At 40.7% G+C, this 21103-nt stretch overlaps 1 protein-coding gene across 1 annotated transcript in view; it reads right to left on the minus strand.

The window, feature by feature from the left end:
- Window positions 1–9374: 9374 nt before the first annotated feature.
- Window positions 9375–21103, minus strand: part of LOC101846448 (sperm-tail PG-rich repeat-containing protein 2) — a gene marked incomplete at its 5' end in the record, with an annotated part of 66442 nt that continues 54713 nt past the window's right edge. Inside the window, 1 exon segment of the mRNA XM_013086599.1 lies at window positions 9375–11769. Coding sequence (XP_012942053.1) covers window positions 11638–11769 — 132 coding nt within the window.

Raw genomic sequence — 21103 nt, forward strand, 5'->3', positions numbered from 1 at the left:
CCACCAGCATTGTCTGTGTATCTGTGTGTCTGTGTTACTGTATGTCTGTGTCTCTGTGTCTGTGTGTGTGTGTGTGTGTGTGTGTGTGTGTGTGTGTGTGTGTGTGTGTACGTGTGAGTGTGTGTCTGTTGGTCTGTCTATTCCTTTCCCTTTTTCTTTTCTCCCTCTCCCCTCTCCAACATACAAAAAGCTTTTATAAAACGTAAACAGTCAAGTTTTACTACTTTTCATCCACGCTTCACACTCTGAATCTATTTTAAACTATTTTAGTTGAGCCTCTAGTTGTACGGAAAGGTAAAAATCAAACATATTATCAAATCAAACACCCAACGTTGCAGCCGCTTGTTACTGCACCTTAAAATATAAAATCTAAGAACTATTTAGTTTCATTTGAGCACAACAAAACTGTTGTCGTATTAAAAAGTCTAAAGCTACATGTAGATCTATAACGTGTCTTTCTTTGACGTTCTTTATTCACTCTGCCTGGCGGTCTCTAACGCTCGTTTACTGTGCATCTCTCACATACACACAGACACAATCGTACACTCATTCTCTTGGTAGCTCTTAAAAACCAACGTAAGTGCAAATGCATGTCAGAGCCCCTTATCTCCCCCTCTCCCCCCCCTCTCTCTCTCTGATCACAGTGTTATCAGTTCACCTGCTTAGGCGGTTGGCCCCCAACACACCTCTCAACTTTCTGTCTGTGCCCCTACTCTCTTCTATCTACTATTGATATTACAAATATCACCCCACCCCCTCTTTTTTGCGACAAACACTAACACGGATTTTTATCAATCTGACACTCTTTTCCAATTACCCTAAAGTCAAATAACTTTCTTTTTTTTCTGTGTGCTGCTTCAAATCTCTATTTGAACGATCCTTTTCCTTGCTCCTTTTTTGCCACTCTCTTCATCCAAAAATTCAAATTGCCTTTTTTTTCGCTCTCCCCATCTCTAGTCCTCACTTGGCCATTCCCTAATCAGCTAGTACGTCTGGGCAGCGCGAGAGAGCGATGGGGTACAATATTAGTCTAGCAGTACCCACGATCGGTACATCTCGCTCCAACCGACAGCATTGAGCTGACCCACAGACAGACCTCCTGACATCTAGGTCTCGCTGTGATTTCCCGCCCGGGAGAAAATTGAGGCTGGGAGGTCCCCCGTCCTAAAACAGATTCCAACTTGTCGTCTATCTAAGTTCGCCATCTAGATCCAAGTCTACGAAGAGCTTTTGGGAGGGCGAGGAACGCTCTTTGGTTGATCTCGTTGGTTTTGGGGTCTCTTTTTTCTTCCCATCAGAGCTGCTATTGCTTCGGGACTTTCCCGCGTAGATAGGGGAACAATAAGGGGCGGTAATAGGCTCTTCCGTTTCTATCAGGGGCGACAATAGCTGGGCCTTGTACATCGCTTTTTGTGAGTAGATTTGGAGTCGGAGGAAACGTTTGATCAGGGAGATGAATTGAGGGTTGATTTACCTTAACCAAAGTCCGAGGGAGATAGAGAACTGAACATCTTAGTCTAATTGAGGTGAATGCGTTTAGTGTTGTGCAATTTGGGATCTGCTGTCCAGAGGCTTGAGCGAGAGAAAAGAGAGAGAGAAAGAGGAGAGAGAGAGAGAGAGAGAGAGAGAGAGAGAGAGAGAGAGAGAGGGGGAGAAGGGCTGACCGAAGGACAAAGAGGCATTCAAAGGGACAAATGGTTCTCAAAATAAGCTGACGCAGGCTCACAGAAAAGGAACGGACGGAGGGAGAAAGAACAAGAGACTGAGCGACGGAGAACATGAAAAACGAAATAAATTTGTGACTGACTGATGCAAAGAAACAGGTCAGAGAGAAAGAGAGGGAGAGATGGAGAGAGAGAGAGAGAGTAAGAGAGAGAGAGAGAGAGAGAGAGAGAGAGAGAGAGAGAGAGAGAGAGAGAGAGAGAGAGAGAGACATTAGGGATAGAAAGAGGGTGGGGGAATATGGGGTTCGAAAGTATGTCGAATCGAACTTACTGTTCATTGAGGTGTCTAAAAATTGCTGATACTGCAAAAATCGAAAACAAATCAACACCCAGGAACACAAACACGCCAACTTATTCTGACAATTTCTACTAACAAAATTTATACTAGGTGATATAAATAACGTCTGGTTACTAGGATGCAAACGGGAATTACTTCATAAACAGAACAACATAAATAGGAGCAAGAACAAGAACAACAACAACATTAAAAATATCAACTCTCCGAAAATATTCCAATTAATCCATAACTACAAAATCATTAGTTCCCCCAAATCGACAGATAAGCAGAAGAGCACAAATAGCAGTTCAGACGAAGAAACATTTGCTTCCGAAAAGAGCAGCTCAAAGACAGGAAAATTGGGAGATAACGGTCAGACGATAAGGGTGAGGACGTGGAGGGTAAGGCTCTCGGATGGAAACAGCTGCCTCACGACACGGACTTCCTCTAAAGGGCCAGACGGAACACACACTGAAGGCTGCTTCCCGCGGCTGTCGGCAGCGTTTTTAAAAATAAAAAGTATAATTATTTGTACTTTTTACACTCGTTCGCATTTGTAATAAATAATGATAAATAGCATGTTCTGCTCATATCGCTGTTCGACAGCAATGTCTATGCGTTTTACAATCTATATTGTATTTTTATTGGATTTTGACTATTATTGTTTGGGGGGGGGGGGGGGGTTTCCTGCCTTTTTTCCCATTCACAGTTTAGATTATTTTGATTAAGTTCATAATGAACGCGAATTCCCCAGAGACCCCAAATTTTTACATCGTTCGTTGCTGTTTCCTATACATGTATCTCTCGCCCCCACAACCACCCCACCCCCACATGTTTCGTGTTAATTCAGGTTTCGTGTTGTTTTACCTTTTTATTAGCATTCGTTTTTTGCGTTTTTGTTCAAAGAAAGGGTGATCATAAGTACAAGGAAACCACACAAGGAAGAGAACGGGATAGATAGATAGTTAGATAGATAGATAGATAGATAGATAGATAGATAGATAGATAGATAGATAGATAGATGTATGTAGATACGGGCTGAATACTACACTATAAATAGATGTCGAGAGATGTATTAATTATATCAAACAAATAATATTATGTTACATTTTGTTGCCTAACTCTAAGTGCTTGCTAGCAGACGGAAAAGACATCCTTGCTGTACAACAAAGTTTGCTCGCAATGTTTCCAAAGCGAGTATACCTACCTACAAATACAAAAATACATTTTAAAAAAGTTCGATGACCGCCTAACCCCACTATGAGCACAGGATAGAGATCAAAGTGCTGTTTTGTCAGATACACAGTTTTCTGATTGAGGCTATGTTTTGTAATGTTTAACGATTCGTTTTGAAAACCTCCAAACAAATTCGTCAAACAAATCAGATCAAAGAAATTTAATATTATAAAGATGCCTTATCAGAAATTTATCTGAACACTTCTTTGTCATGTTCAAACTTATCACAGACATTTGATTTTAATATCCCCATTTTTATAATAGTATGTAGATTAGAAATAAATATATACATGAGCACTGACGTTTTGAAGCAAATATTATAAAAGTGTTGAAATTTGTTCTTCTTTCTTCTTTTACCATCTTTTATAGTAGCATGTTCGCCGTCCGCCCCTCCTCCCCCCCTTTCTCTCTCCCCCCCCCCCTCTCTCTCTCTCTCTCTCTCTCTCTCTCTCTCTCTCTCTCTCTCTCTCTCTCTCTCTTTCTCTCTCTCTCCCCCCCTCTCTCTCTCTCTTATTTTTTTAGTGTGCTTGGGTGAAACAACTCCATGTGTCAGGTCTCTCGTTTTGCATCGCAAAAGCACAGCGCATTCAGGACAAACAATTCGTGAAAAGACCAGCAGCTTAGCCACAGCTCTCTAACAAGATGCCCAATCCAAGCAAATACCCGCACTTTACAAACAGACTTCACCAAGACAAAACTGGGGGAGCATACAACAACAAACCTTCGGGTAACACAAGGAGTTAGAGCTCTCTTATTAAATGAAAAGGGTTGGACGAAGGCTGAAATGTGCACCGGCCTCGGCGGAAAAATGGAAGTTGTCACTTGTATGTTGGCTATTTTATCTTGACATGCAGGGGAATACGACGTGGGGATAAAGCGCCGATTGGTGGTCGGGCTGGTATCTGCAGCAACTACAAAAGCTTTTAACAGAATTTGCTTACTAAGAAACTTGTATTGTAAAACATTTTTCCAACACAAAAAACAACAACGTTCAAACATGAGTAGAGTAACAAAAGTGGAATATAGACAGTGCGTTAAAAGAAATTCTCACTGCAGTATTGCAGATTTACTTTAGATGACTTGTTTTGTTCAGTGTTCAGTATCGGACACGCACTTGTATCAGTTTCAATCGTCCAGTCTCCCTCAACTCATTCTCGCTTTGATCTTTGACCATTCTGTCTTCCCATCTATACGCCCTTGTCCTCAGTCTTTTTGTCCAGCCCCCCCCCCCCAAAGTCTCCCTGTATGTCTCCATCTTCCCATTTCTCTCTATATTATATTTTTCTATAAACCCGTACTTCTGTTTATCTCACTTACCGCTTTTTTTGATGTCTTTTCCAATAATATCAAGACAACGTTAACAATCTGAACAAGTACACGAAGAGCCATAATATAGATCTACACAAGATATTGTATTTGTTGGTGATGTGTAACCGAGTTAATAGTAACACTGACACCATATCACGAAATAGCTCGCAGGAGTTTCCGAAAACTGTTGAGAGCATGATCTCGAAAAGTAGCGGATGCAGGAGTCGCTATATGACGAGCAGACAGACCCGTCGCGAGTCATCAGCTCGACAGGGGAGAGAATCGGAAGTGAGTAGTGACGAAAGCGTGGGCAGGCCTCAGTGTCTGGCACCTCATGTGCTCATCATTTGGTCTTACGTGTGTCAGGTCGAGTAATGGCCGACGCATGGGAGGAACGAACACCTTAAATTATTTTGACATGTCTAGACAAAATCACACAACTTGCAAGTTCTTCATCTCGCTTATGCAACCATACAGAGAGTAAACGATGATGGTAGGCTATTTGGGAACAACAGACATTTTGCTCTCGCTTTTTTTCTTGGTATAAAGAAAATATCCATGTTCTCTAAGTTACAAATGCATGGCGATAAAACTAAGAAGTTTCTTTTCTTAGGTAAAAGTTACACGTCGGCCAGCTGTTAAAATGTTCTAAACCCAAAGTTTTGACATTTAAAACAAAATGCAATTTCTTAATCTGTGGTATCGGTTGCGTGTGCTCAAGAACTATTTTGTTGACACTGAAATTCTTAAAGTTGAAAAACAAAAGGAAAAAAAAAACCCAACAGAATATTGTCCAATTGTTAAAAGAACGAAACAGTTCTTTCTCTCTCCTGTAAAATTTTGTTTTCTGGGCTTAGTACATTTTAACAGCTTGCCGACATAAAGCTCTCTCTGCTACGAATCTCTCTCCTCTGCCAGAGTTGTCTTTCTAGGACTAAGCTTTTGTTGTTGTTAATGCTTACGTCAGCCTTCAACGATTAGGTTCAAAGTAATAAAATCAAGTTTGACCCTTAAAAGCAACCTGCTCTGTGACATGTCTCTACAATCCTTTGTTTCTGAATACACCAGCATCGAGAAGGAACTACTAAGCTTTTTGCTTGTGTCACAAGTATAAGAAGATGATGGTCACCCTCTTTGCCAATATAAACAGGAATTCAGCGCTCTTGTCTGATCCGCATTTTTATCTGTCTGCCTGGTAATGAAGGCTTGAGATAAAACTTCCTCCTCTGCTTTTAGCTGGACGTACGGGTGTCAGTAGCGCTGGGTAAAGCGAGAAGATAATGACGCGCAAATGCACAGATAACGGATCGGACAAGGATGCGCAGCCTCCTCGTCTGACACGAGTGGCATACTGCGCAGGTGGTCCGCGCATTACACGTTGTTGCGTCACGAAGTTAACAACCGCGTCATTAGCGACGGGAAACACACGCCCGTAGTTTCGTACTCTAACCGTGTAAATAACGTTTAGAGTGCTTGGACTTCGAGTGGACAAACGTTGTGACGGGTATTGAAGGGAATCCAGGGCCTCGGAGTTCGCGTGTCCACTGATGAGGAAAATTAGATTTGAGCCTGAGGTAAGCGGGAGATAAGATACCGGGGTCTGATAGCCACTTGGACGGGTGTGTGGTGGGGTGGCAGGGAGCTGGTGGTAAACACACCTAAAAGTGTCCGGCACACTGTGCAATTGCCTGACTTGTGAGGGCTGGATTAGGCTATAGCAGAAACCTGCCAAGAACTCAGTTACAAACAAGTGAGTAAAAGCTTTTGAACGGAAAGTTCTAATCTTACAATGATACCGTGTAGACGAAGTCTATGGCAGAGAGAACATACGATTGAAAGTAAAAAATGCATGCACTTTGAACAAATATTAGTTAGAGTTTTTTTGGATCAAACAATACAAAAAGTTTAATTGAGTCTTGTGAGAAGCAAGGTCCCAAACTAATGCACAGATAGCAAGAAACCTGAACCACGGACACACTGCTGCCCATATTGTGGGTCTCATGCACACCTGCACCCAAATCATAAAAAAAATTGAAGATAGAAAATAAATTAAATCAAACATTTAAAACACTTTCCAAGTGATCAAGGATAAAAATGTATTGGTTGAGAAACGTTCCAAGAGATATTCAAATCTGTTTGATTCACATTACCCTCAAGCGTATTACGAATCGTAGCAGCGGTAAGACCTGTCTCCCACCATCATTACAGCCTTGTATAAGTCACTTAATGAGTTACGAGCAGGCAAGACGGCATTTCCCAACTCATTCCCGGAGCAGGTGCATCTGTCTGGCTTTGCTCAGCGCGCTCTCATCTCGTCATAGGCTTCCTCCCCTCCCCAGACCCAGGGGTACGTCGTGCACAGGCAGGCACATTGAAGTATTTTGACTTGGTCGTGGCGTAACCTCGGCTCTGTGCCGGCTCCGATTTCACAACACAGACAGTCTTGATACACTTAGTTCATCTGCCACTCGGAGTCCCACAGCGAGACTAAATATACACCAAAGTTTTGCTTTCTTGAGTAAAATAGAACTGTACGAAACAAACCCGAAGCGTGGGTTTATATCTCCGTTGGCTGATTACGATGTTTTACCCTGGTGGTATGCGTCTGGCTATCAGCACTGAGCGACATCGAAAATCGTTTTGAAGTATAAAGTCAAAAACTGAGGAAAGGGGAGAGCATGATTGCATCGGTACCATTATGATAATAGTTAATTTATCCATGCAGCCATTACCAATCGACCACTCAACCACATTGAAGTTTTAAAACAATCATATATCAACTTGCTAATCGATTCATACAAACATGCCTATGACATATCCTGCTTTAATTTACTCTAAACCCACCAGACTATATTTTCATCTATCTGTCCGTTAGTCCACACAGATAATACCACCCCTTAGTTTACATTATACACAACAGATAGATAGATAGATAGATAGATAGATAGATAGATAGATAGATAGATAGATAGATAGATAGAGAGAGAGAGAGAGAGAGAGAGAGAGAGAGAGAGAGAGAGAGAGAGAGAGAGAGAGAGAGAGAGAGAGAGGGGAGGAGGGAGGGAAGGGGGAATGCAACAGGAGCGAAATGGAAATCTGAGTTGGTTCATTTGTATTCCGACAGGGGAACGCCCCACAGTGGAGGTTACATCAGAGATTTGAAGTCAAGTTGAAATTTACGACATCTGCGCCCGGCTCCTGCAAACAGACTTAACGAAACAAGACTCGACGTTCAGTAAACTGGGCAATCCGAGGTTTGTTCTTGTTGTGTCTAAACGTCAGCAGGGACCTTGTTGTCTTTAGTAATGTACCTGTTTGCAGTGAGCGATATCTAAGGCTTTATCAACTGGGAACTTAAGGAGCTTCGCCCGCCCTCCTGCAGTTATCCGTGGACAAGAGCTCTTGGGACATGTCACAGTCATGAACTTTCTTTGAAATTAGTAACATTATTAATGCCGGCATGACAAACTACTTAAAGTTCCCCGCGGAGAAGAGCACACCAAGAATGTCAACGCGAGTGTCTAAGGCCCCTCTTGGCAAGTGAAGAGGCCCATCTTAGTTGTGCGGGTATGCAGGTATATCACGCGGACGGGAGGGGAATGGTATATCTTTTATAACTCGCGGAGACTTGAGATCGAGCTCGTTTGCCGTTGTGACGATGTTAGCACGTGTTTGTACACTTTGTTTTAAAACAAATTACTTTGTCTCTAATCTCTGTTACATGTACCCGCGTTGCACAGTCGCGTGGTAAGGTAAGGGTGTGACATGTCACTGAACACAGTCAAGTGATTTAAGAGGAGGGATCTGCATTTCGATGTACACCTGCAACAGAGAGAAGTCATGGCCGCGACAAGCCATTGAAACTTCCCAAACAACTGAATTCCAAGAATTTCCAAGCTGAAAATTCAAATAAATAGCATCGTTACCCAAGCGAAACAGAAAAGCATCTGAGCTAACTGCGCCCCGGTGCAGTGATAGGGGATGGTAAAAGAGGATACATTATTATACTAACATAGAATGGAAATTACAACTTGAGAAACTGTACAAAGGCAAAAAAAACAACAAAATAGGAAACAAGAATGAGAATAAGAAAGAAGTAAGTACATACATGTATTATATACCTGAACCATTCTAGGTAATATTACACAACCACCATGTGGATGAAAACAATGTACAATGTACCAGGTCTTGTCTGAACCATCATGTTCCTGAAAGGTGTTCACAATCTTAATTACAGAGTAATTGCTTAAAATATCTACAAATCTTTTTTCGTTCATTATTCATAAGCTCGTTAATGAATAAATCAGTAAGTGCATTTTATTATTCGGGTACTCGAATTGGCTTCTAACACAACAGTATGATCTTGCAACGGCATTTGGGTTTTTCTAAATCTTTGGGGAGCATGCAAATTCCAGTAGTTCTTGGATAATAAAAAAAAAATGTTAATCACAAGCACTTCTGAGACGTATTGGTATGGAATTATGGTAAAGTGTGGGTGATATATGAGTAAATCAACCATACGTTAGTAGATTTGTTTATTGTTTAAGCTTAATATTATATCTAGTGTATAGTGTAAAGCGCACAGAGCTTGCTGTCGAGCGGGGATATGCGCTATTAATTTTATTAAAATTATTATTATTATTATTATTATTATTATTATTATTATTATTATTATTATTATTATTATTATTATTATTATTATTATTATTATTATTATTATTATTATTATTATTATTATTATTATTATTATTTATTATTATTATTATTATTATATTAAAGATAGAAAACGGAAAAAGTAACAGCAAAAATAATCGACAACACAGCATGCATTCATTTGTACAATCTTCTTTATTGTGTCAAAACAGAAAACACGATGCAGTGATCTCTAAACACATCAGTAGGATAAGAAGTTGTGCAGTTACAAAAATACATTTTTATTCAACACAACTTCTGCCTTTATTGTGTAACTAGATTTCATGTGTATACTTCCTTTATTCACATTTTCAAATATTTCATTTCACAACTAAGAAATTCGTGAGTAACAAAATCACTCTTGTTGTACATCAGAGGATGACTTTGATATAATAAAACCTATCATGACGGTTGTCACGCCAGAGAAAGACACAAGAGCGTACTCTAAGAGATTATGTTGAACGTGATGTGTTCTGCAGGCGAGAATAGAAACACACGAGAGAAGAAAAAGACTTGCATAGATGGTGTTGCTTACACCGAATTTGTTAGCTACAAACCCCTATTTTGCCTCTCTTAATATATTCAATTTCTGATCTCTTTCAGATCTCTTTCGCAATGATAATATATGTAAAAATGAATTAGAACAATACAATGAAAACATACTCAGAAATTTTCTTCATAATTAATACTTAATTGAAATATTCGGCACGGGTGCTGCTGTTGACTCGAGGACAACCGACACGTCTTATAGTAGCAAACTACTGCACCATAGCCTGTACTTAGAGCAGTACACCGCTACTAGTTCGTATAGTTATTTGAAGCTCGTCGATGGAGGAATGAACCAGAGGTGTGTCAAGAAGCAAGATTTATAAAAACAAAAATGATAAAAGTATTTCACGAAAATATCACAAACTTTGTGGACGGATGTGTCGGTAATACTATTACAGGCGAAGTCCAAAGTGTATTCTCAAAGGAGATTACACTACGGGACCTAATGCTATGGTCACAGCTGAAGGAATGTTCAAATACTTATTAACCAACATAGCCGACGTCAAACGATTTTTCGGAAATAAGTGCAGAAAGCTCTCTTATCTTATATGTACTTCTCAATTCTGAAAAGGAACTCGAAATTTTCATAATATAAGAAGAAGCAATAAGATTTGAACGAAATGGTACCTCTTACAGTTGTTCAGGTCTTATTCATAAAATATACACGCCTGTATAGAAAACAACTCTGTCTGCATTCAAAGACAGGGCACACAGAATTGCCAACAAAGTTTGTTAAAGTAGTCACGCCTAATTTTGTCAAGCAGAGTACTAAAACTAAGATGAATCTTTCAAAGTTTGTTTTTCGTTGACCGAGATACCGAGCTAAAAGAAAAATGTATAAATAGTGCAATGGTTAACGTTCGCGTACTGCCATCTCTGACTTTCCTCTTTTCATCCCCCCCCCCCAAAGGAGAAAGAAAAGAAGCTCTCTCTTGATCACAATGTGTCACTACCCTGTGTAAACGTAGATGACGTCTTTTATTACTGACCCAGTTCGGAGAAGGGTTGATTTAAAATTCTGATGTGGGGGAAGCTTTTGTGGCACACTTCTGTAATTTTTAGAGGAAAAATAATTCCCCCTTTTCAGTATCATGTAAATCACGAGACAAATCATTAATAATCCCAGCACGACAAGGTGTGACACAGACTTCACCCACACACGGTTGGACCAAGTAAAGGGATTATACCGGAACTTAATGGCATACTAAAATAGTTAATACTTTTCTTTTGTTCTGTTTTCTAAAGTCAGTGACCCAGCAAATGCCAGCTGAAAGCAAGAATATCAGAGCTAATTTATTTTTGGTAACAAAATGACTCAACGTGGGCCGAACCCCCCCCCCCCCCCTTTTTTTTTTCCCTTCCCCCCTTGTTAAGTCACCATTGAATCAAAAGTGCTTGTTCTGAGTGACACATGTACGCAACTGATATTCCATATATTATTATACTATTACGACAGCAACATTTTTTCCCTGACAAAAGACATTTATTAGTTGGGCATAATTCATTGTTTAGGTATCCATCTACGGCTTATGACTATTGTAATTCCACAATTCGCCCACAGCTACCAAAGCTGCATTGCCCGTGCAAACATATTAACTCATTGACTAAGTATATTTTAAAAACATAATTTACTCAGCTTTTCTTCTCCCGCTTTCTCTCCCACAATACTCCCTCCCCCACTCTTAAAGTCCAAAGACAAGAAACAAAAACACGTTTCCGCCCTCGTGTCCGCTTGCCATTTTGTTCGTCGGTCCGTCCCAAAGCCGCTCCAAACGGAACAGTGCGGATCTCCGCGCAAAATGATGACATCACAGAATGTTTCTAAGGACGCCGTCCCATCATGCCTCAGACTCAAACGCCAAGAAGGAAGGCGTGCTTGGCGTTGGTCATTGCATGGGGAGCGTCCACAGCGGGCATGACCGGGTTGTTGAGGGTGTGGTTGAAAGTCCCGCGGAGCACGGTGTCCTGAATCAGAGGCGACAGCTGTGGACGACAGAAGGAAGGAAAACAAACCGTTAGAGAACATTGTCAAAGTTGAAAGGCTTTCTGTATCTATGTAAAACGGTATGTAGATATGTTTCTAAAGACTAGTCAATAAATGCAAATCTTGACAACGGCACAAATAGCTTCTTTATCATCACCATCTTCATCATCATCATCATCATCATCATCATCATCATCATCATCATCATCATCATCATCATCATCATCATCATCATCAATCAGTCAAATGCAGCCAAAATGTTTCAAGACAGCCACAAACAATTTAGAGGGAGCAACATGTCAACACAAATAGAGCTACAGAGAACGCACGTTTAGAACACTCAAGCTCAGCCAGTTTAGACGAGAGAGAGAGAGAGAGAGAGAGAGAGAGAGAGAGAGGGAGAGAAAAAGAGAGAAACGGAGAGAGAGAGAGAGAGGGAGAACGAAATCTCGACCATACGTCCATCCTTGCAGAATATACGTCGCTCTTAATCTTGTTTCTTTTCATTCGTCAACTACCTTTTACCGACGCCCTTTCCCTCCGCGCCTCACTCTTTCTCTCCGCACCCCGTATTTGCTGCTTTTATAGACAATGTATATTTGCGTATATTATTCTATACACACGTACAATTATATTATACATGTATGTATATGAATTTGTTTGCTTCATGTCTCCATTTTCGCTTTCCCCCAATTCACTTTTCCCCTTTCTCTCATCCCAACTCTTTCTGGATCCTATCTCTCAACCCCCCCCCCCCTCCTTTTTCCTTCTTTCTCCCTTATCACTCCACCCACTCTTCTTGTCCTCGCCACTTTTTCCCTCCTGCCTTCATCATTCCTCTCGTTATTCTAATATCCATCTTCGTGCGCTGTTTCTTCCGCCTCAGTTTTATACTTAGTTGTTTTGGGGCTGTGGACTTTTATCGGACCGCTATCTCAGATGGTTCCGGCCCGGTCCCCAGGTGAAGGGGCAAGAGGTCTTTTTATTTCGTACCCTGGACTGATACTGGCACGGCCTGTGAACGGCGGCAACAGAGCTCTGTCTGTTTCTGTCTGACGCCTGTCTGTCAGCGCCCCCAGGCGTTTTCACCTAAGTGTTTGCCTTCCCTCGTTGTCTGGCCATTTTTTGGGATGGTTTTCATTAAAGGCGTTTCATCTCCATAAAGCCTAAACCAAAAAAAAAGTAGACTACCGCTCTCAATACTCGGACCCGTTGCAGACAAAGACAGGCTCATGGATAGATAGATAGCAGGCAAGCAGGCAGACAGACAGACAGACAGACAGACATACAGACAGACAGACAGACAGACAGACAGACAGACAGACAGACAGAGATAGATAGATAGATAGATAGATAGATAGATAGATAGATAGATAGATAGATAGATAAACAGAGAGATAGATAGATAAATAAATAGACAGACAAATAGATAGATAGATAGATAAATAGATAGATAGATAGATAGATAGATAGATAGACGGATAGATAGATAAACAGATAGATAGATAGACAGATAGATAGATAGATAAATAAATAGACAGACAAATAGATAAATAGATAGATAAATAGATAGATAGATAGATAGATAGACGGATAGATAGATAGACAGATAGATAGATAGACAGATAGATAGATAGATAGATAGATAGATAGATAGATAGATAGACATACAAGTACTCATACACATGTATGTAGATAAGGGATGACTACTATACTCTGAATAGACATCGGGAGATGTATTAATTACGTGTATAACAAACAAATACTATTATATTACGCTTTGTTGCCTGACAATTGGTGTCATTACAGTCGACAGGTAGGCTCGCTAACAGGCAGGGGAAAGATCTCACCTTTGTTGTGCGAGTCATAGACAGAAATGACATAAGAATTTGTCCTCTACTTTTTGTTTTCGATTGTCTTTGCTCAATTGTTATTCTACGCAATACATGTATCTTATGTCCTGTCTTACGACGTGTATGCGTGTCCGCACATGACCTTTATAATATCACTGACATTGTAAATAACCAAGACAAGTTTCTGCTAGCGGGGTCAATAGATATTATCATTGTCATTATGCAGGACTACGATACAGATGGCCCCAGTTCAAATCTCCAAACAGAAGTTCTTCAAGGCTCCCATATCTCTCTGTTTCGTCAAACAGTAGATGGGTGTTTACCCTGGAGGTCCCACATATCAAACAACCTTTTTCTACTGTAAGGAGAGTTAAATCCTTACAGCAAAGAAAAAAATAAATGTGCCAAATTGTATAGGTTAATGTCCCTCGCAAAAATGTACGGTAATTTAAAAGACGGGACCTCCGAATTTAACATACGTCTTCGACAGGACCGAGCCAAATAGGAACATTCGCTTAAAATATTTTTCCCTAGGACACAACGTCGGACTAAACTGAGCCTCGTGTCCTCGAACCCGTAATCTCACAATTACAGATCCAGTAGTCTAACTACAGGACAATAGACACATTTCAACTACATGGCGTATTTCGATCAGTCTGTTGGTGACCACCCAAGAAAATCTCCCCAAGGACAAGCAATGGCAGCTGAAGCCCGTAAACATTCCCATCGGTCCTTATGAAAGTGTCATTAACCCTCTTGAGTTCGTTAACACAACCATTGGTCATCATGAACTTGACATTAACTCTCCACACACCTCCAACAAGCTTGAGCTAGAGTTTTAAATAATGACAGCGGAGTTGCTCGCACCGTCGAGTTGTCTCCCATTCAAGCACAGCTGTCGGTCCCATCTTTTTCTGTCCCGACCCCATTATGGTACTTTACCGCACACAGGGGTGTGAAGAGTTACGCTCGTAAAAGTCATACAAACAAATAAAAGGTTCTACCAGCTCGTGAGTCCTCCAAGCTTCTCTTCGCCCCACCTATCGTATTCTCTAATTTCAAGATGTTTGAAAGAAATCAGGGTACCAAATTTTAGTGGACTCAACCTTTCTTTTTTTCTAAAACACCAAGATTTATGTCGGGATAAACGTTTTTAGATAAGCAGACGTCAGGATGTGTCATTGAGGAAGACACATTCACCTGGAATATAATTATATACATTACATGTACAGCCCAAACAAACAGGAGCCTTGCACTGCAGCGACCATCAGTGTTGTACCACTATGTAAGTTGATTGTTTCCCATCTATGCGTAATTTGGATTTATGATCTGTATACTTGAGTGCAAAATACAAATAAAACTCTTTTTTTTTTAGAAGACGACTGAAGCAGTCATTTCATAACCTTTTCTTTCTTGAATGTCCTTAAAAACCCTCTACGTTACCCCACCGAAGAAAAACAAAACAACCCAAAGCTAAAACCAAAAGGGAATTGTGTACCAATATTCCCAGCTGGCCGTGAGCAGTTTATCTAGAATCTTCGCCAACTGCCATGCCGAGAGCAGTGTGGGCTGATGGCAAATCCACGAGATAAAAAGCTTGCTTTTTTTAGAGCTGAAAAACAATTCCTGCGGAGCGCTTCCCCGATCAACACCGGTAGGCAGATACTTATCGCAACCCAACCCACCAACTTCTCTCTCCCTTTTTTTCTGTTTCGTCTTACCTAAAATAATGTGACGCGATGCGTAGGACAGGTGGTTTGCGGTGATTCGACAGGAAAAAAATAGCAAAAAACTCTACTAAACTTTTCCACACATATCGCTGATGGGCAGATTTCAACGTCTGATTCCGGGTGGCACCTCTTTAGATTACCGATGTTAGAAGTTAGGGAAAATTAATGGAAAATCATGGTCTTGCCTGGTACTAGCTTGAGTGTAAAAACCAGATGACTAAAATATTCGTCCCACGGGTTAAAGAATTCTAAAATTTGACCAAAATTTACAAAATCGGCCCATTTTCGAGGGAACAATAGATATATAGATAGATAGATAGATAGATAGATAGATAGATAGATAGATAGATAGATAGATAGTAGAGGGTAAGATCGTAACATACACTTTCTTCAAAGGCACAAGGAATAACAATTACAAAGAGAAGGGCAAAAGGCAAATCGGGCAGGGTCAGCGGTCCGAATCCATGGTTTAACTATCAGAGAAAAGCCAGTACAGTTATTCGAAGTCCCAATCTACTTTCAACAACCACACATTTCTGTACAAAGACAACCCACTCTCGAGTTATTACAGTCATTCAAACCGACACGCTCTAGGCTACACAACAGAGACGGAGAAATTTTTTATATTCGTATCTCACGCGACAAGCAAAGACAGGATATGGCCAAATCGGGAGGCCCTAACGTTACGAAGTCTGCTGTTTGTTGAAATGGGAAACATAAAAGAAACTAGTTTTATAGAAGACTTTGATAGCGAGAGAGCCTCAGCGACCCATTACCTGATGTGACCCTAACGGTAAACTGTTGTGTCAACAAAGAGAAGCAAGAAAAATCCACTAAAAAGACCGCAGCAAAATTCGGGTAAAATACAAGGCGGAATTCTTAGCACGCAACTATGTCCTTTGAAGACGTTTGCACGAGACCCTGCTACATAGGTCGACGCTTGTAGTTCCAAGCTTTAGTTTACAGACCTTGACAGAGTTAAGAGTTACCAACATTTTCTACGTACTATGTCTGATTTCTCATACAAGGTCGAATTGAAAAGAATTTTACAGGAAAATGCACAGTCAATGCCACGTATGTCACCAGAGGCATACTTAGACAATAGAAACCTTGGAAAACGGAGGAGGAGCAGACCGCGCCAAAGCCCACACCATTCAACATCTGAACCTCTCTCAAAAGTCAATTAATCACTTACCAAGTAGTCGTTTTTCTGTGTATACATTTCAAGAGGGGCATCAATACTTTAAGAGGGACATTGACTTGACAAAGTATTTTTTAAAAAACAAAAAAACAACAACAACGACACAAAATCGTAACGTTGGAGTCTAGATCTAATGAAAAGTTTGAATGCTTACACACATTTGCTTATTATGTCGAAACATCTTTTGCATTTCATTTTACAGAATTTAAAAACCCCCCCTCAAATTGGGTTTACATTCTTTGGTCATCATCCCCGTTACTAGATCCTTATCGAAGTTAGCACCAAGAATTTTGTTGGTAAACAAAAGTGGAACCGAAACAATGAAAAGTAAGTGTTTGACTGTGTCATAACAGTTTCACCGGCACTCGATACGGACAGTTTGTAAAGCACCAACTACCGATGCCATAAAACTCTTCACGACTCTACAGTTAAATTGTATCGTAAACAACCCTCTCGGCACGGCACTCGGCTGGGACACACCCCACAAATCAATGCCATCATCACAAACTAACCATCAGCTCGACATTCTGTGGAAAAATTATTACTCTGACTGCTGGCAACAAACGCCGTTTTCTTTTTTCTTTTAAAAATTATTTTACGGGACTCAAGTTTCCCCGGTTGGGTAATTCATTTTTGAAGAAAAGAGATATTATATAGATTTAATCTGTATTTTCGGTCCTGCTAATAACCGAAAGCCTGTAATTATTTCGGGAAAGCGAAAATGTTCTGTTCCCTTGTTGATCATTGTCTGAAGGTTTAAAACTCTTTGCAGGTTCTGTGCTTGATGGGGAGTGAAGCCAAAACATCCCATTTGTTATACATTATTTATACTGTTTGTATTGTCTGTGTGCGTGTGTGTGTGTGTGTGCGTGTGTGTTAGTGTGTGTTAGTGTGTGTGTGTGTGTGTGTGTGTGTGTGTGTGTGTGTGTGTGTGTGTGTGTGTGTGTGTGTGTGTATGTGTAAGTATTGTGTGTATTCCTGCGTTAAAAAAGTGCAAGGATACATAAACCACTGGAGATATATTATATATATATATATATATATATATATATATATATATATATATATATATATTACGTACATGTGTTTGGGCATTTATAAAAAGGGCTTAATCGAAGAAAAATCTCAAATTGATAAATTAGTGATAATTATCCCTTCACCCGCTCCCCCGCCAAACCCAAGAAAAAATGATGATGAAATTGAAGGAAAAAAAAAAGACCAAAAACAAAAATGTAATCATCAAAAGAAACTTCTGGACATTTTTGGACTCTCCTCCTCTCGTGTACTTGAAATATTTCCGCCCATTATTCGGTGTCCGGTCATGCCAGATCTGACATTTGCTCACAGTGTTGACTCTCTTTGTGAATTGTACACTCGAGGACCGGAGTCAAAACCAGCCAAATTCATCGTGCGCCCATTGTATGCCTAGAGCATCGCTGCAGACCACAGAGCTGGATAAAATTATAGACTACACAATGGCCGCTGAAACCGTCATAAAATCCCAAAGTAGTGAAGGACAAGCAGTTTCTTTCTTCTTTGAAATAAACGTCCAATGATTTTGCCACCGCTCCTACCGTGCACGTAGAGAGCAGAGTTAATAATAAAAATAGAAATAAGAAATTGCATAGATTTAACGCCCTCTGCAAAACTGTAAGTTTATTTACAAGTCGGGACTTCTGAATTCAACGTCCATGTCCGATTGGACCGCTGTGTTGACGAGTTCACCACTCTGTTACTTTTGCTACAAAGTAGAACATCAGAGTATTCACTGTCTCAGGACGATGTTATTCTGCCTATTATGAGGAAGTCAGTGCTTGGCATTAAAGGACATGTTCACCCACGAAATTTTCGGACTCCATTGAACGGCCGTCTGGCAGTATAGAGGAATCATAAATAATACATCTACTTCCATCTCTCTGACTACTAGCTAAAGACACATTTGCTTCTGAGTGATTTGAAGAATTTGATCTCAAGGACAAAATATTCTAATCCTGTCTTAACCAACACTCGCAGATGTGGGCCCGGGTTCACACCCCATCATCATAGTAAAGTTATTAAAGAAAGGATTTGGAGAGGGCGGACTCCTGTTTAAGTGCACCTCCAATAGGAGTGCAAAGAACTATTAATATATTTTGTATTTGTTAAATAATCACATTTCAGGATGCCCCGACCACGGTTCAAACCAAGATCCCCCTCGGTGCACTTTACCATGGAACCAACTGAGTTAGAAATGAGTCAACGCTTTCAAGAAAAAACACAACCCTGTCTGTCTTTTCCCTACTTCTGGACACAAGATTGTATCTCTTCGTCTTCGTGCCCATACACGAGACACCGACACTGGGTCATAAAATGGCACTTGGTCCAGCTTTAATGTTTTTTTGTTTTATTTCGAACACACGATAAGACAAGGCCAAGGGCCAGTGGCTAATGAGACCGGAGGGAGAAATATTGACCACTCGCTCGCCGGCCACCACAAGTCTGAGGGGGGAGCCCGGAGATTAATGCAGATGTCATGGCGGCCGGCCGAGATACCGTCCTCTATCTACATGGCACGTCTGTGGCCATACAGGGGACGCTTTGTAATATCATACCAAGCGCTGATGCTTTTCGGTTTTAGAAACAGTTTAACAGTACTTGCAACACAATTAGGTCATATAAATGCCAAAGATTCAAGGTGTTGCAAGGGAGTAACAATCATAAAAATGAAGGAAGAGATATAAGAGCGATAGATGTTTAATAGGAAAGAAGGAAAAAATCAAACAAGAACACCCGCCAATCACCAACACCTAGTGCTGCGCCGTTAGCTCAGTTGGTATCGTGTTGAACACTTTGTACGATATGTAAGACGCAATGCTTATTTTTCGATGACCTTGACAGGACCACTTTCCAATCAGCAATTTTTTTTTTAGTTATTGAGAAAAAGTCAGAACAAAATTGTTCTCTTTTGAGTTAATCACTGCACAAAACACGCACACACAGGCGGACACGAACCAATGCAATCACACAGTAACGTACCGCACACATGCACACAAGCACACACACACACACACACACACACACACACACACACACACACACACACACATGCATACACACATACACAGACACACACCTAAAAACATACACTCAAACAGGGAAAACTTTAGGTGAGCCCCACAAAACCCATGCAATGCACCCACTCCCCTAAAGGACCAAAGAGCCTTTAATTAATATTTTAAAAACTCATATGCCGTCTCGCGGAATAAACATCGGAGCACATCGCTCGACCACGCACGGGGGGCTGATGAAACCATCTGCTATCAGGCGTAATAAAGAGGGAGAAAATGACTGAAATGGAAGGAAAACATGGTTGTAAAAAGTTAATCAACGAATGGTGGACAAGGCAAGCCTCGGGCGATGAATGGCTTCCTGCCATTGTTTCAGAGAATTTGAAAAGTTTGTTTCGTTTTTTCGTTTTATTTTTTAAATTCTACAACCCGCATTTCTTTTTTAAAAATTCAGGAAAAATATACAGGCAAAGAAGGGGGGAAACAGTTTCGCTAAAAGACGAATAAACAGCTCATTAAACTGTTGATGTTTGGTGTGGAACGTTGCGATAGAAGAACCACAAGAAGAAAATGTCACAAGTAAAAGCCACAAAATGAAAAAAAAAAAAAAGGCTGTTGCTGATATTAATGAAGCGGTTGTTTTGGGGATGAAAAATAATCACATGAAATAAGTCACGGCAAAACTACTATAAACGATCAGACGTTAAAAATGGACAATCGTTATCAAACAACAACAGATGGCAGGCGTTTGTCTGTGAGAGCGTTCATTGGTCGAGGTGCCTCGCGAAAGTCGGTGAATGATATTGTTGTTTTAACGGCGGTCAATAAAAAGGAGTAGTCTGATGTCATGCGGAATCATACTTCTCTTGACCGTTATATTATATTACAAAGGTATTGTTAACTTATTAACCAAACATGCATATAATATAATATATATACACTGCTACATACGCGGGCAAACACTATCACTTACCCAGTCACTCAGTCACTCAGTCCCTCTGTCCCTCAGTCAGTCAGTCAGTCAGTCAATCAGTCAGTCAGTCAGTCAGTCCGTCAGTCAGTCAGTCAGTCACTTACTCACTCACTCACTCACTCAATCACCCACACACAAACACACACACACACACACACACACACACACACACACACACACACACACACACACACACACACACACATACATACATACCCATCTTTTTTCTCTTCCAACCTCAGCTCAAACAGAGGGCAGACAGACAAATAGAGAGACTGGCTCTTCGTTAGTTCAGCTCGTATCATGGTGGACAATGACGCAGATACGCTATATTCGAATCCCCAAGGGCGCATTCTTTTTATTTTGGTTCCTCCATCGGAGTTGGACCAACATTGAATCGGAACTTGGGCTACTCAAACAGCCATATAAAGCAGAAACGGATGTTTGTCTCCAGGGGGGAGGGAGGGAGAGAGAGAGGGAGAGAGAGAGAGAGAGAGAGAGAGAGAGAGAGAGAGAGAGAGAGAGAGAG

This window comes from Aplysia californica, unplaced genomic scaffold (genome assembly GCF_000002075.1).
Source record: "Aplysia californica isolate F4 #8 unplaced genomic scaffold, AplCal3.0 scaffold00484, whole genome shotgun sequence".
Taxonomy (NCBI): Eukaryota; Metazoa; Mollusca; class Gastropoda; order Aplysiida; family Aplysiidae; genus Aplysia; species Aplysia californica.